Genomic DNA, 18,592 nt, shown 5'->3' on the forward strand with positions numbered 1-18,592 from the left:
TATGAGATGGGCTGGGATGTCGCTATAACTAGGGCTCGCCAATAAAAGCACTATTTAAAGATTTTAATGAAGTTTGTAGACCTGATGAGCACCGGTAGCTTTTGACTCATCGACTTGTAATGACATTTCCTAATCGTTAAGGACAATTTTCAATAGTAATTCCATTGAAACGCTTTGCTTACAGTTTTTGTTTTGTTTCAACGAAAAAGCGGTAAGTATTAAATTGTATTCCGTACATAAATTCAAAGAACCTAATTTTCACAAGAGCCATATTTAATTTTTACATTGGTATAATATTAGTACCATTTATTTTCTATTAAGCAAATTTGATGTACCTAATCAGTTATCTTATTCATATCGCATTGATACTAGTTCACCATTATTATTTGAATTCACAAGCCTTTACAAATACTGTTATTATTCTAACAAATCCCAGAGCCTAGCAGATTAAGCCTAGGCCAGTTTAGAACAAACTACACTTCAATAACTTCGATTAGTAGCTGACAAAACAATAGCGGAGATATGAATCAAACCCTTGACAGTCCCAGTTGTGAGTTTGATTTGCATTCAACTCTGCCAAGCCAAAACCTGCTTTATTACCTGGTTTTAAGCTGGGATTTGCAGGAGTTAAGTTTAGGGAGTAAGCAGCTGAAACTCTGGGCCGGTTCCAATTTGGAACTGCGAGTTAAGTATGTCCGGGCTTATCGGATTGGACTGTAATTTGGACACTTTCGCAAGATGTCTGCGTTTTGTAATTTGTAGATAAGTAGTAGTTTAATTGCCTACAAACATACAAAATCCACTTATTCAATTCTTGAGCAGAATTGCCGTTTAATATTGCGTAAATATGATAGTTTTTGGTGCTTAGTAGGTAATCAGAAATTTTTGTATTCAGTAAAAATCCTTAAAATATAACTCGGTATAATATACTGAATGTAAGTCATTAGGTCTACTATGATAATACCTACTGCTGATTGTACAGTAACTGAATGTTGAAATTCAGTTCTGCAAAAGAGCAACTGCAAAAAATAGGCTGTTTCATGCCAAATTGTTTGTTATTTCAGGATCGACCCTAAAAAGTTATTACTTACATATATTCACCTCAGTGTATAGCTTAAGACTAAAAACCTCTTAGCTATGTACACAAGGGCAAAACGCCGCCATATTGCGAGGCAACGCCGCCGCCGGGCGCAGCGGAGCGCGATATGAGAACCGGAACCAACATCGTCAATCGGCGTCACACACACTCGGGAATCAATCATAACTAGTGATGTTCCACCGAATTACCTGTACGGATATGATGGTTACATTTGTCTGATAGCATGATAAAGATAGTGTCCGTCACGTTCATTTGCGTGGTGTTAAAAAGAGACACGTATTTTACCACGTGGTTAAAGCCGTCCATTCATATTTTCAGCGGAATGTCATCCCGCAGGAATCTGGAGCAGCCCGACTAGGAAAGTATCTCCTTACAGAAGACTACAGTCAAGCAATACAGCAGCATTCTGGTGTAGTACCTTTATCGTATACGTTATGTACAGGGAATACCCGCCTTGGATAAAGGCACATCACTTATCGTTACTCGCCAATATTTGTTCACTACAGGTTATGCACAACGGAATGTTGGATTTCATTTCTGAAATGGATTTCATTTCTGGTTTAGCTAGTTTGAAAGTGACTGATTATTCTAGTAGTGAGCGTTCAAATGCCGGTTTTAGCGTTCAAATGGTATTTACTAAAACCTAGAAAAACTTTGTTGTCCTTTTCTAACAAGCACATATACCAAAATAACAGATTAATAGAATATATCAATTATAGGGCTTGTTATAATAATTGCCGGACGCTTATAAACAACGCCGTTAGTAGATAACGTTAGATGTCAAGCATTTTCAAAACTTAATAAGTACATTGTGATACAAGTGTGTTAAGTTGGTCATTACATAAATGAGGCGGTATTGTGCGCGCGAGCTGCAAGCGAGCGCGCAATAGGAAAGCCGATGTGTGTAATGACCATAGCACATGCATTTCATACGACGTTTTTCAACACACTTGCGAAGTTTATTTTTTAAACTTTTATATTAATCCAATTTTAATGGTTAAATCAGTTAGTATGCACTCTTGCATCGTTCATACTGCCTGCCGCCCCACACCCCGCCACCGGTCCACGTTGTAAAATCTACTCGACCAATTTAAGAAGGCTCTGTTTCCATAAATATTATTAGCAATCAGTTACCTTCTTAATTCAGTCGGATAATATAATGAAAAAGTACGAGTGTTATAATATACTCAAAAGCACGCGTGTTTAATATCTACATAGGATCATGAGCCAGTAATCGGTGGAATAAAAGCGTGTTGAAAAAATTATGAAATCTAAAATCATTACTGAAAATGTACTGGGTGTACGTACTCTGTAGTACCTACTCGTTCTAGCTCCGTAGTGACCGAAACGCAACTGTCTCTGCCGTAGTAATATGGATGAGTGTTCAATTACATTTTGTCGAAGGGGTGCTGAGCTGCAGTGAATGTGGCCGTACATTTGCTGCTAAAATCGGTTATGTCAGCCACCTGAGAGCTTAAGAAGATCGCTCTTATTAACCAGTACTATAACAGACGCTACGGTCGAAACCGGCCAAGACAGTATGATGGATGAGTGATAGAGATAGATCTTGGCATCTTGTTTACGCCCCCTGGTAACCAAGTATTAACGATGACTTACGATATCGAAATAACCTAGAAACTACAATTCCTCAAACTGTGGGAACCGGACATTCGCGGCCATTCTAAACAATTGACTGTGTAATAAAGGGGTTTAATTATTCGTATCGACTGATACAATAGGTGCTGTAAGATTACCCAAATATATTTTAGTCCTAAATCTCACAATCATAGTCTAAAAGTGACTTGAATTAAATTACGGTTAGATGAGACTTACGTATTACTTGATGAACCGATTCTAAGACGAATAATTTTCATTAATAAGAGAACAACGTCAGAAAAAAAACTAGAAACAACATTTTATAAAGAAGGAATTGATAATGGACAAAATTTAAGAACATTTTTTGAATACTACGTCGGTGGCAAACGAGCATACGGCCCGCCTGATGGTGTAAGTAGTCTCCGTAGGTCTCCAGAGATCTTACATGCGCTTGGTCGACCCTAACACTCTGCAACCTCGTTGAGCCCTGGCAACTTTAGTCACCGGCAGGAACACAACACTATGAGGTTCTAGTGTCATTTGGCTGCGGTTTTCTGTAAGGTGGAGGTACTTTCCCAGTTGAGCTCTGCTCTGGATCTGGAATGACATCCGCTGTGCTGTGCCCTACCACACATAGCGAGATGACATTCACAATGCCCATACCTCTCTTTTGGACCTAGTTTAAGGACATACCCGGGTCCAAACATAGTTGTAGTATTGGACTAAATTTAATGTGAAGTCACCTTTTCTATGGATATGCTTGCCCATTTTGAGACCAGAGGAAAATTATTTATTTATGTTAAGGAGAGCCAACAGCTTTAAATTAAATACACAATATGACAACAAGACTAATACAGAATGCCAATTACAGGAAAGTATGCTAACACTTACGCACACACATGCATACAAAGGGAGAAAAATAAAAAACAATTCAATGAAAATAGAAGCCATTAAAATAGACCCTAGGTTCCGAAATCACAAAGTAAGAATTATCTTACACAAACACACACGTACGCAAATACGCACGCAAATAGTATTAAAAAACTAAGATTCGACGACCAACAATCTTTTCCCGCCACACATTATTAGGTCAAGAAGCCTTGCTATTTTAAAAAGAAAAAGCTCTACAAGTTTTATAAGCTAATATTATACCGCAGAAAAATTATTTCAGCTTTGAATAAAGTTGCTTGTGGCGTAATTAATTTGCGGAGCCCATGTCCGAAGCACGCAACTTGTAACGCAATTTCAGTAAGTTCAGGCTCAACACAGTGGCAGATAATAACAGCAGGATACCTAGGAATAAAGTTGCTTGGGGCATAATTAATTCACGCGTCTCATGGGATATATTCAGAAACAATTTCTTGTTATGAAACGGTTATGAATATGATCTGTCAACAGTTTCTTCAACCAGAAGACTTTTAAGGCGTGTCGCTCGTGTAAAAAAAAAACTGATATCGAGGGTGGTATTTATTTTCAGTCTGACCGGAAATAAACAGCTATACTGTACGTGACAAGTATGATTTTACAATGTCATTTTTCTAATATTTATATTATAAAAGGTATGATACAAAACTTTTAATCTCATACTGATCGTATATTATATTTTTCGTCCCCCTTTGACATCCATACTATTCGCATTTAAAAACCCTAATGGCGAATGTTCAAGATTGTCCAATTGATTAATACAAATGTTTTGTACTGTCATTGCAGTGTGCTGTGGTCGACGCGCGGGATGTTGCAACTATCCGCCTTTGAAGTGGCGCCGCCGCGGGCATACACTAATCTCATTAACTACTAGCCCGCGATTCCCTTCTTTACTGAGCTTAGGGAAACCAGTGTTAAAAGAACTTCATCTAAAGTACTGGATGTGATTGACCATGAGGTTTTATATTATTTTGTTCTCTTCTAAGTATAAAGTACAACTGTAACAGCAAGTTTTGGAATTTGTTGTGCATGAGAACGGTAAATACTTAGGTAATTGAATTGTGCAACAAAATGGTAAATAAATTTGCTACCTACATAAATACTACATTCTATTCATATCCAGTATATTCCATGGAAAAAAGGGCATAAGGGTTGAAAGGTTTCGGTATGAGGACAAAAAGCGATGCTTGCTTTAAAAGCTCTCTGTTGCATACTTTTTCTGTATACATTTATTTAATCTTAAATTCACCATTTTATGTAATAGTAGATAAAGATAAAGATAGTTTATTATTCAAGTAGGCATATTACAATGCGCTTATGAACGTCAAATAAAGCTACACCGGCTCTAACCCTACACCTCTGACCCGAGAAGATTTAATTAAATCCCCCCTCAATTAGAGGAGGGTATCCCAATATGGACCGGCAAGAAACTCGACGGGACACATCTTTTCAAAACATTACATCTTAGATTGTACAACAAGGGCATAAATCGCTATCCATTTTTATCTGAGGCAATTTATTGGTCCTCACTGCGCTGGGACCAATATAGTCGACGATAAAAATGAACATTTATGCCTGCGTTATACACTCTGCTTTTCACTTCGATAGAGAAAAAAAATTAAAAAAAAATCCAATTTTTTAGGTTATTTTAATGTATTTATTGATTGGATTGTGATTGGTCTCATCAGAATATAAGCGGTGGAAGCTGCATCATGCTGAGATGGGACCATTTAGTAGCACTTTCTTCTACACTTCTTTCTGTTTTTTCTCTTATAGGTTTGTGTTTACGAGTATTTTTTTTCTATTGTATTCTAACAAGCAAGGATATGGCTATAATGTGCTACAGTTTATAGAATCTGTAGGTACTATTCTTGTCATATTTTCGAACAGACATATTACAGATATTCGAAGCAATTGTTTGGTAAGTAACGCGAATACAAGCTAGTTCTCGCCACACTCCGTCTACTCGTCTACACAACAAAGGTCTTGTTGTGGTAACAACAAGCCATGTGCACTTAAATTAAAGTAAAATAAAAGTAAAGTGTCAGTGTCATTCAAATTAAGATATTATTCTTATCCTGGAACCTTGCCTTGCTTTATTTTCTTGTACTTCTTGCCTCGCACAGTTAAACTGTGTAATGAACCTGCAGTATTTCGGGACCAATACGACCTTCAAACCTTTAAAAAAAAGAGCGTACTCCCGTCTTAAAGGCCGGCAACGCACTTACAACCCCACTGGTGTTGTGGGTAGCGGTAAGGTAATCGCTTAATCGCTAATCGCTTCTATATCATAAAAAACCCATTAATTTTCTCATTAGTATTTCTAGCCATCTAAACATAACGCCCCTTCTGATAAGAGTCTGAGTTCAAAGCTTTAATAAAATATTTAAACGGTTGGAAAACGAAAGTAAAGAATTAAAACCTCGGAAGAGTGCGTCTAACTCGTTTATCGCGTATTAAACGGGGGTCGGAGGTTCGCGAGACGCGCGAGGTATTTAATACTCTCCCTCCCTCTTCTGAATTTATACCAACCACACAGTCCTACCTATAAGAACATTTAACGGTATTATTAAGCAATTATGGTTCCTTGAAACATGAACCCTCCATTTTGCCGAGAACCTAAAAATTTTACTGTAAGTAACTTTATTTTTCTATTTTGTAAGTCGTCAGTTGAACGAAGAATTTACTATAATACATAACAATTTACTGTAATACAGTAAATTATTTGTTAAACCGTAAAGGTTTCGACTTGTTTTTTCATGATTATTATTCCATGACTAGGTTAATGGCACCAGGTTATATCTTCTATCTTATAAAATGTAAGGTTGGCATTTGTTTTATAAACCGTAATTGTCGATTATCTTAGTATGTATTTCCGATCAAAGTGTCCAATAGTGGTACCAGTACACTTCACACAATATCATTTCTATTATCAACTATGGCCATTTCAGCACAAAGACTGGTATTTAAGGAATTAAATGTTAAATTTTAGACCCATAGCCTCGGAGGCAATTATAAAATTATTATGTTAGTTTGATTGGGATTATGTTTCTTAATTTTACCCAACAGGCGAGAGAAGCACGTTTTTCAAGCGTAGGTACTTATGCAAGACTATGTATTATGTACATCTAATTCTTTGGGAGAGCCTACAACTTTTATTGGATTACAATTTATGATGTTGATAGATTAGCCGTACTTGTGGGACTGACATGGGCTAGCATGTAAAATCGCTTGGGAAGCTTAACCGCGGTCGAGTTTTTCAATTTTGTGACGTTTTAAGGCGGCCGATAGGTCGGTAGAGACCCGGTCAAGAAATCCTAGACGAGCTCGGACGAAGGAATTCTTACCGGTCAGGGATTTTATAATTGCCTCCGAGGCTATGGGTCTAAGATTTTACATTTAATTCCTTAAATACCAGCTTAGCGACGTACCGTCGTAACCGGGTATCGATGTCCAAAAATAGCAACAAAAACGTCTTTCAAAGCTAATCAACTTATCAATAATTATAGATATAATTTAGCCTATATACGTCCTCCTGCTGGGCATAGGCCTCCTCTCATGCGCGAGAGGGTTTGGGCTATAGTCCCCACGCTAGCCTAATGCTCACCTCACCTTTGATTTTCTTCGCAGATATATGCAGGTTTTCTCACGATGTTTTCCTTCACCGAATATCGTATATATCGATAGCAAGCAATTTTTAAAATATAAAACAAGACGATTGAAGATATCTTTGGCGTTTACCACTCTTCAAAAAAGCTTAACTGGTAGATAAATTGCTAAGTTTTGCAGGAAGTTTTATGTGGCAGTTAATTTATTTGTTAATTAGCTATCCAATTTATAATATATACATTAACTTTACTTGGCCATAATGAATTCTTATTGCAACTGTAAGTTTAACATCTGACATTGACTCTAGTCATTCTGAAAACAATAAATACGAGAACGTATAATAAAGCAATTTAAAGGTTTAAATGTGACTGTACTCTCATAAAGTTATAAACATCGACTTATAGTAAGGTTCACTTGTGTTTGCACTTTTTAAACGTCAAACAAAATTACACCCGTTAAATCGGGGTGTAATAATAAAAATAATCGGGGTGTAATAATCGGTGTGTGCTAAAATATAATTTTTGTATTTTGTCATGGTGCGAGCCAGACCTCGAACTCAAGACCTCCGGGATAGAAACCGCAAAGCTATTTGTGACGTAGTGAGCGTATGAGAAAAAAAAACAGCCCTCACACAATAAAATCAAAAGTCCTACAACGTAAGGCGTACCGAACTCAGCGACAAGTATCAAAGTTTCAAAAACTTGAAAGAACGCTTTAAAAGAAGAAGCTTTTAAAATTGAAACTTTTGAAGACTAAATAATAAAACGTTGCAGGTCTTATTTTAAATTGCTACTAATAAATTACTAAGTTCAACAAGGAGAAACTTATAACTTTGTTTTACTTTGCAGTAAAACATTACGAGTTTTCTTCAAGAGTATTTAGCCTAGCGACATCTGTGAGAATTTTCCGGCACCTTGTTGAACTCTTGGTTAGTAACGTAAAAAAGTAGCGGCTGCACGCGCGGGTTTCTCATTATCGTAGTTTCACCACCACCCGATAGATGTCGTTGTAATGGTACAATGAGTTGTTAGGAGTACATTATTCGACTAGACACGTTATAAAATTACCAAAGAAAATACAGCAACAATTTTACATTGCATCTAAGGTACGTATGCATGATTGCATGCATATATATTAAATTATATTCCTAGATTTTTTTTGCTAGATAATCGCCATTTGTGTGTTACATGGAAAGTAAAATTAAAATACAACTGTTACACTTTGACATGATTTCCGCTACGTTTAAAATGTATCGGGCGCTTTCCTTTAGGATGCGCTCCTGTGCGGCAATATTGTCTATAACTGGTTTTGGTGTGAATGTGCACTAACTGACCCTTTTCAGTACAAAAGCGTGGGTGTAACCGGACCGAGAATTGCGGTTGCATTGTGGTGACGTTCGTATGTCATCCTCCGAGTTAGGGATTACGGTAGCTACTTGAAATACTTTAAGGAAAAGGAAAAATATATCTTTTCACCCGACTACCGAAGGGATCGAATCTTTGTATTTTTTATATACCACGTCGATAGAAAACAAGCACACGCCTGATGGTAAGCGATCACCTTAGCCTATGGACGCATGCAACTCCTGGGGTGTTACATGCGCGTTGTCGATCCTTTTAAAACCTCTACATTTATTTATTTAACCTTTATTGCACAATACAAAAAAGTACAAATAGCGGACTTAATGCCATAAGGCATTCTCTACCAGTCAACCATTGCGCCAAACAGAAATTTACATTTGGTGCAGAAAAGAAAATCAGTACAGAGAGATAAAAGTCACTATCTAAATACTACTATTATAAATAAACATGCATAAATACATACATACATATATATGTATATACATATTTGAAATATTGTACCCATTTTAAACCGTCATATACTCTACATTCCCTTTTTGAAGAACCCCATACTGTAGTCCCTCGAGAAACCTCGGCAGGGAGCTCGTTCCACAACCGGAGCGCCTGTAGGAAGAAATTCCCATTAAGTAAACCGCACAGTACGCGACCATTGTATCTTCGTATCTAGTTATTTATGTTTGTGTCATGGCTTCCATCGTAGGGCAAAAACTAGTAGGTACTTAAGCTAATTTTGAAATTTTGCTGAATGAGGTATCAATGTTTTCATCCCCTCGTGTCTCAGGCACAGACAAGGTAAAAAACCTCTCAGGCCTGGGACTCCTGCGAGTTTTTAACTTTTTTAACATTTTGTATTTGCCTGTGCGATATTGCGACTTATATTAGAGGTAACTTTTCTACTGACGCGATAAGGTGTTTTGCGACTCGAGAGTCGACCTGAAAACAAGGGATAAATTTCTTATGAAGAAAATCGAAGTCGGTATAATGTTTTGCTTTTATCAGAATGATATGTGTTATTTGTACCTAAAGAGATTTACTTGATTCCTATTTCCTGCAAGATAAGCGGCTTGTTCCTAAACTTGCGACTTTAACATTTATTTTGAATACGTTTAACCAACCCCTTAAACGTTCACCCCTTGATTAAATTGGTAGACATATACTCTTATTCTACAGGATAATTAAAGGGGCGAGCAACACAATTGTAATTTTAGCAACCATGTCCATTTAAACGGACCTTTAAACAATTTGGCCCTCACCTCAGTCCAATTCAATTTTAGTTCCCTAGTAGTTCCGTGAACGCTCGTAGTTAATTTCGTACACAACGACCATTAGTTCCTACGTTTATGAACGTATTGTGATAGCTAAAGAGTCGAACGCCAAAGGCTTTGGTATCCGGTTGATGCCGTGTGCTGCATGCTGCATCTCGTTATATGGGAATGAAATTGTTTTTCTATCACAGATCATCTATGAACTAAACTTGGTGGATTTTACAACTGGAGACGCTTTGTCTGTAGTTTTCCGTACAAAACAGTTTGCCGAATTTTGCGGGGGAGGGGCACGTCAACTGTATGGTTACTTGTACCAAACGTACAAATAGCCATGTCAGATAAACGTCAGTCCATACAATACATATGACTTTGGCCGAGGGTTTCGGCAGAGGCAAGCTCTTAAAAGGCGACTCCAGTTGTTAAATCTTACAAGCAACTGAAGCTTCCTCTCCTCTTCTTTTAAAATATGAACAAAAATTGACTTACAAGTTCTCTTTGCTAGAGATGAACAGAGAGTTTAATAAAATAGGTCGGATTATGACTTAAAAACTGCTCTCCATGTAGTTTATGGTTGTAATAAAATTGTGAACATGTGATACATGTGTTCGTAATTTTTGGGTACTAACACGACAAATAAGAATCTGTGTCTGTGTTTAACATTAACATGCATGGGTTGTAATGAAGCATTCGACTCAATAACGCTCTATAAACATTTGAAATAACATCATTCTAGGGTCTTTTCCCTCACAGAGCACAGCGTAGCCCTCACGGGGTAGCTTAATTAGTGGTTACTGTATGAAAGACACGTGAAGCGATCTCATGGTGTCGATGGCGATTCGATACAGCTAATTGAACATATGTTATCGTTACGCTTTGATGAACTCACTACGTATCCCATCAACTATAATATTAATAAATTGTTGGTTAGTAAGTTTTAACCAATATGTACTTATTAATTTATTACTTATGTAAGGCAATTCATGACGCTTGAAATAAAACTTTTCTTTATGTTGTTAAAAAATTATAGTTTTAATCAACTAATGATGAGGACCACGTTTGTCCCCAATTCTTTAAAAGTACTCTTTGTGGTGAATAATTATCAAATAATTATGTCCTATTGGCAATTTCAATCTCAATTAAACATGTGTCGTGTTATTGTATTAAGGTAAGAGTTATGAAATATTAGTTAACTGTGTTGTAGATCATACTGATCAACTTTTAATGAACCAACTCTAAAATCACGAAAACAATTCGTTGTCCGTTAGTGAACATTTACATCTGATCATCGTAATTTACAATGTAATTTGAGAGCAAACCGTTTAATTATAGTTTATTTACTATGTTTATTATTTCATCAGGGTGTCTGGTTCATTTGTGATTATTTCTAGGATCACCGGTTTGTCTACCATTTGTCAGCATTACCAACGTATTCACCGTGCAGTTTCCAAATTAGTTGATGTCCAGGATTAAACCTGCCTGCAGAAAGACGATAATCATATAATCATGACAAATACTAAAATGTGGTATTTTGTTGCAGTACCTGGGTTCATTCCCGGCGTGCGGCGGCGAGCGCGCGCTCTCCGACCAGTTGCTGCTCATGAAGGTATGTGCTAATGGATCTCCATCTAATAAATAAGAAGCTGAAATGATATAACACAAACAGATATATCGTGTTAGTACAAATCAACATTATCACCACTAAGAATATGATTGAAAATACATAAACTAAAATATATATAATTTATCCAAGTAAGGTTTATATTACTAAAAGTAGGATTGGTAGGTACTCCTGACGACCGGCGTTCTACACGATGTGGTACAGTCGAGCTTATAAATATGTATATTTTTTTTACTTATTAATGGATTAAGATGAAGAAATGTAAAACATATTTATGAAATTAACTTTTGACTCTTTTGTCAATTTGACAGAGGTGAATATGAATTTTGAAACCCGGCCATCGAGGATAAGTTATAATAATACGTTAACGGTCTATCACGAGTTATTGGCGCTCCCATACTAGTTTTATAGGTATATGGTAAACATCGTGAATTTCAAAGTTACCAGACGTCTCTGCTTGGTAAAATTAATATTCATCTTGCATGTCTTTGTAGAATAAAACCTTTTACTTGACTCGTGATGGTTAGGTTAAAAGCAATGACAGGTATAATGGTTCTATGGGCTAGGCTAGGCACTTAACTAATGAGCTAAACAGTTTAAACGAGGGCTTGGCTTTTTGAGTACCACTCCCCAATGCCGAAGTAATTTTTATTTATTTATTGTAGTATTGATTTTACCCCCACATACTCGCAAGCATTTATAGATCTAAGATGGTAAACCGATTGGATATGCATAGAATCACTAATAGATTCTGCCCGTGATTTCGTCTTCGTGGACTGATAAAAAGTGTCCTTTGTCCTTTCCAGGGCCTCAAACAATATATCTTCACACCATAACTCATCTAAATAGGTTCAGTAACCAGCGTAAAGAGATAACCGACCGATAGGAATTAAAACCATGGTCGAAAAGTGGAGATGATTATTTTTTTCGCTTCAACCCGTGGGATGTCGTTGGATAGGTCTTTCAAAACGAATATGGGTCTTCTATGGTCTTCGTTTATTGATACACGTAATATTGGCGGAAATAATCGCTCTGAAAGAAATATAATATAATAAGGGTCATGAAAGACGAGCCTTTAAATTACGTAGATTCATTACAGAGAATTCAGGACTGTTCGTGAGATTTCGAGGTTTGTTCTATTCCGATTGTGCTATAAAGTAGTAGGTTATTGATTGTAGAGTAAAAATAATTATGACCGATTTTGTAGGAAATTTTATGTAAGTACAAACTTTTGTTCGATGTAATTATAATACTATTCGTATATATATCAGCGAATAATCTGAATAAGGGCACTTTCCATCAGTTTGAGTCTCGAGGACGGGGTATAGGATAGTTTTCGTAACAATAATCATCATTCCAAGGAGATGAAGTCGTATGCTCAACGTTTTCGTTGTTATACCTACTGCCCGTCAGCCAGGCGACACTAGTAGCACACTTTGTTTGAAGAAATATTTTTTGTTATTTACTATTATAGGTAAGTAGATGACCCATTATGGAGAGGTTGATTGTGTGGTTACTTTAAAAAACCAGAAAACCAGGGTTTTAGACTGTAGCCATGCCAACGAGGAATAAGCAAAAGTTGATTCACCTAAATACAAAATAAAAGACTCTATTCTAAAACTAGCTGTGCTCATCTCAAAGTCTGCAAGGCCTAGGTTTTACATGGTAGTAGGTCAGGCGCCCTTCACATGTGGGTCGGTCTAATGAATGGGCCCTACGAGAGGCAACGCTTTGTGACCTGCAACTTTCGGAGCTCCCGCCCTTACGGGCAGGCTTTTTATTTTGTGTCATTATAGTGTTTCCCAGTTGTCTTTATTTGACAAAAAACCTAAATATATTTGACTAATTCATGGAGGTTGCTGACACGAACACTGTCGAAAGTTTCAAAAATGAATTACCATTTAAAATATATATAACAATTAAGTATGACATGATAGTTCGCGTTGGTAAATACGTATTAATGTTGTATAATTATGTACTTATAGTCGTAAAGTGTGTAGTTTAGGTTTTTTTTTTGCGTGCTTATTATTAGCTAAGTGTGTGATCCAATTTACAAATAAGTAGTAAAGATGTAACATTCATGAATGTTACCAAATTAATGCAAATAAATGTATTTAAATTGTTCTTTTTTATTAAAGAAAAGTTGATTTAATGATAAAATCAGAATTCTGCTCAAACATTTATTATTATATGTTAGCAAATCGTTTTTTCTTAGAAATTTCTGTCCTTGTAAACTCTAAAGAAGAATATGTCGATGGTTTTGTCCGAATGTTCGTCGAAAAATGACAGTCAAAAGTTATACTTATTGTTGGTCCCGCTTCGGGGTTCATATTCACATTGCGTGCAAAATACTTGAAATTAAATATATATGTACAGGTACACAACAACGAAAGATACAGACAACATTTACATTTCTATTCTAACCTGAGTAAAAATTAGGGTGGCTGTACAAATAGAGGGAATAAAACAACTTAAAAAAATAAGTCCACTCATTTCCGTCATCTTGAATTTAAAATTAAAAGGGTATTTCTCTCTAAAGTCTCGCATCGAAGCTTAAAGTCTAGGGGACATACCCACCTGGGGCCACATAGGTCTTATTATACATATTTAGTAAATACTTATACGATTGTGCCACAGGGAATTTACCGCTTAGATGGTGCATATTATGACAACTATCTCTACTCACAGTCACGATATACTCGTGGTGGCGCTTTAGCCCAATACTTAGGGCGTATTCGGTTTTAATAACAGGTTGCGAGTCAGATCTGGATTAGTTACCGATCTGATCAGTCAGTGTCAAATGTGACATTTCTTAAACTAAAAACGTAATTTTTTACACTGACAGATCCATAACGAATCCAGATCTAATTCATAACCTGTTATTAAAATCCGAATATGCCTGTTAGTTTCGTCCACGTTTACAATCTTTAGGTAATCGTACTGATATAAATTACGTTGAGTCATTATCATAGCGAGCTCACAATGGTCTTACTTAAGTATCATAGACCATACTGTTGCTTAAATCCTTTATGCTAATTTCTATCATTTTAATTATTTAAATAAAAACGAAACGACAGAAAAACTCTATCTAACTACCGAACCATCTCACAAATTTTTGCGAGAATCGGTTAAGAAATGCGACCTACAGAGGAGAACATCCGGACATTTGTACCCAAGAAGACATTTGCTAACGCTCTGATATTCTGAAACTGTTAGACTTATACACCAATCATCATCAAATACAGTATTTAATACAATAAGACGCGGGAAACAGACATAACTTGGGTAACTCCGCTACGAGTCCAGCAATGGCACGTGATGCTCATCTGTCAGTCCAGGCCACCGTTTAGTTATGTGACCATATCCAACACCGATCGTAGGGCGGTACTCGCGTAAGCCTTATTATCGTTTATCAATAATTATAATATCAAAAATAGTATGATCTGACTCGCTGCTTAGTTTTGCGGCAAGTATAGACCAACGATGTTACCGGGTGAAGTAGCCTGACGTTGCTAGACTTCGCTCGACATGACCGGCGACATCGTATGTATAGGTAATAAGGCAGCAAGACATGTTAAGCGAAGACCGGGAACGTAGTGTGACTTCACCCGATGTCGCTGGCAACACGTGTCGTGAGACATTTGTTACCTAGCGGATCCCTTTGTTTGACATAATTATTGAAAGTCGTAATGTATTAATTGTCAGATTATTAATAGTAATAATTCTGAAACCGTTAACTTTTCAGGATTTTCGTAAGGTTATCCTATACGTAGGTTAGGTTTGTTTTATGGCAATCCTGAAAAGTTAAGCGTTTCTGAGAGAAATCAAATTATGACTAACAAAAATGCGGACAAACAATACATTATGACTTAAAACTTTATGGGAAACAATAGAGACCCGTTATCTAGTGTATTCTTAGCTTCATAGTAACGCACAAACACTTTACAATGCGGAGTTTATCAGACGTGGTTCATGGGTGCATTGCCTAGGCACCCTAAGTTATTCATCCCTTTCAATGCGTCCCCTTTTTTCGGTGTTCTTTGTGGCGGCGCCATTTCGCAGTACTCGGGAGACAAAACAGCGTGAAATCACAAACAATGGTTTGATTGCACGGTTTGTACATATTATTCATATCTTTTTGTGACATCTTAATTATTGTTTAGGGCATAGCGTGCTGAAACGTGACTAGCAAATAAGGAATAATATTTATAACGTAACCTTACTGGTCAATCTGAGGTCTGAAACTGGTTTAAAAGTCGCATCTTCAATTCATATAAGTATAACCGTCCGTGGCAAAAACGAGTGCTTGACAAAATGAAAAATCGATACATATTCGTATTGTCCTTGTTTATTTCATGTATTTAGTACCTGCCTAAATATAAAAAACCGGCCAAGTGCGAGTCGGACTCGCGCACTAAGGGTTCCGTACTATTATCTATAAAACGGCAAAAAAAATACGTTTTTTGTATGGGAGGCCCCTTAAATATTTATTTTATTCAGATTTTTACCATTATCGGCTGAGCCCAATATCATCGGCGTAACTAAATCCCACAGACTTCGCTGGCTCGGTCACCTACTCAGAATGGGGGAGGATCGCGTAGTCAAGGAAGCGTACTTGGGGCGACCAACCGGCCGTCGACCGATCGGGCGCCCCAGGTACTGCTGGTGTGATGTCGTGGAGGCGGACCTGCGTCGGCTGAATGCCAATTCATGGCAGGAGACCGCGCTGGATCGGAACAGGTGGCGTTCTCTCGTTTCGGAGGCCAAGATTCTTTTTGGATCGCTGAGCCAAAGCAGTTAGTTAGTTTAGATTTTTAGTATTTGTTGTTATAGCGGCAATAAAAATATATCATCTGTGAAAATTTTAACCATCTAACCATCACGGTTCATGAGATAGAGCCTGGTAGCAGACGGACGGACGGACGGACAGCGGAGTCTTAGTAATAGGGTCTTAGTTTTACCCTTTGGGCACGGAACCCTAAAAACGAAAACTGTGGGTACAAGACGTGTTCTGTATTTCATGACAGCAATTTTCTTTAATATGCTATAAATTATCTATAACGTTAAGGTGTCATCGATAATAGACATGTAAGATATTAATTTTTGTGAATCGGTCCGATTCGAACTTTAAGATACCTACGTCAATTGTTATACGATACGATATAGATCGGATGTCAGTGTCAAAAATGACGTATCTTCACCTGTGACACTGACATATCCGGTTCATATCGTATGTCGACCTAATATCTGACATATCTTAAAGTTCGAATCGGGCTGAATGATTCGTTTCTGCTAAGAAAAGTTCTAACTATATCTGATCATTGCATAACGATTCGCACAAAAAAAACCTATAGATGTAATTAATTGTCTTCGGTATTCGTGAGTTTTAGTGCATCACATTATTGCAGATAATCTGGAGAATTTTGGGATGAAAATTTGCCAATAAACACTATACTTATGGCGAGTAGCGCAAAGACTGGCGATAAATCGGACTGAAGAGTGTGGCTTTAATTTGCGCGGGCGGTGTGGTTGGGAGGCACGTTGTTCCATAAATAATAATAGCGCAGTCACTTCCATTATTTTACCACTACCGTACCATTAATTTACCTAGATCTTATGAACACGAAACACGTGTTGATCGATTTCGTATAGCCATCGAAGCAGTCACTCCATATTTCAAATTCTTTAACTTTTGTCATTCATTTCATCAAGGAATTTGATAGTGACCGCGCTCGCACCAATGCCGCTGCATAGAATACAGTAATAAAAGGATGACTCACGCTAGACCGGGACAGGGCCGGGCCGGAGCGTCCGACACGTCATTTTGTATGACGGCTGATCGGTGATCACATGGTGCTTTCGATAGAAAACGAAGCCCCGGCCCGGTCTAGCTTGAGTCATCCTTAAACGTGTTATTTCTGTATGTATAGATACTATGCATTTCACAAATTATTGTCGTTATTCATGTCAATATGGTTGTGCGGTCACTTTTGTATATTTCATATCACAGGTATAACTCTAATCACTCTAGAGTACTCGTATGTAGTGCATATGATATTTTACGTACAAGACAGGCCTAGTTAAAATTTGTGTAACTTACAAATGCACTTCAAATCTAAAGTTTCAACAGTTATTATATAAGCGTACTTTCAGTCTTATACCACCGCTGTAAGCCTTAAGCCGCAGCATGTCTCGCGTCCTTTAGATCCAATAATGACCTCACAAACTTCACGTCTGGAGTGTGCGGGTTGGACGAAAACAAACTTTAACAAGCTTGTTACTTCATATAGTAACATTTTTTAATCATAAAGGTTGTATGATTGAATGGATTTAATTAATATTTTTTAACATATCCGGTTTATGTAATAGTTATTTTTATTAAAAAATTGCGCAAGGAGTTTGGCTTATTCGCTTTTTTATCGTGTTCTCGTTCTACCCCTTTTTTCCGAAAAAGGAAAAATAATTTCAAAAGGGGGTTTCTATACGATGTGTTTTCGCCATGTTTTCATTTTACCCCTATTCGAAGACGAGGGATAAGTATTAAGGCTTTGCTAGGGTGTTAAGAATGATACTCATCGGAGGGATGGGTTAGGTTAGGGGCAGTATTTGTTACTCATTTCACCAGCACGGCGATTTATGAATATTATTGTCGTCATTATAAATACAAAAACTAAAGCTTGTAAAAGAGAAAGAACCCTTGACGGCTAATGCATATTAATTAAAATAAATGTTCTATTTTGAAACGTGTCTGAAAAAGATTGCAAAGCCAAAACGTTTTGTAAATCTACCACTTCATTTCATTTCATAAATGATGACCAACCAATCCAAAAATACACAACAAATTTACCCGACCGACAAAGGGAAAGTAATGTTTTTTTCTAACGTTTCAGCAAAGTAAGTCGGTATTAAGTCCACAGAGGCATATCAATTCACCAAGCATTTAAACTCGACTGTGAGCCGAGATATAGGCACTAACATTGGTCGAACATTTACCAATGTCGAAAACTAAGTTACAGCCCAAAACTAAGTCGGTTGTCTTGCTTTTAGGTAATATAAGACAAAGGCAGGCATTAGGCTTCACCGCTCCTGTCTAATCGACTAAATACCCTTGTTGCTCCTT

General features: G+C 37.1%; 1 protein-coding gene across 3 annotated transcripts in view; it reads left to right on the forward strand.

Annotated features, from left to right (window-relative positions):
- LOC133520346 (EGFR adapter protein-like) overlaps window positions 1–18,592 on the forward strand; it is a 331,460-nt gene that overhangs the window by 183,800 nt on the left and 129,068 nt on the right. For all 3 annotated transcript variants that reach the window (XM_061854720.1, XM_061854719.1, XM_061854721.1), the window contains one exon: window positions 11,392–11,457. In XM_061854720.1, coding sequence (XP_061710704.1) covers window positions 11,392–11,457 — 66 coding nt within the window. The remainder of the gene's footprint in view (window positions 1–11,391; window positions 11,458–18,592) is intronic.

The sequence above is a fragment of the Cydia pomonella genome, chromosome 8 (assembly GCF_033807575.1).
Source record: "Cydia pomonella isolate Wapato2018A chromosome 8, ilCydPomo1, whole genome shotgun sequence".
NCBI classification, from domain to species: domain Eukaryota; kingdom Metazoa; phylum Arthropoda; class Insecta; order Lepidoptera; family Tortricidae; genus Cydia; species Cydia pomonella.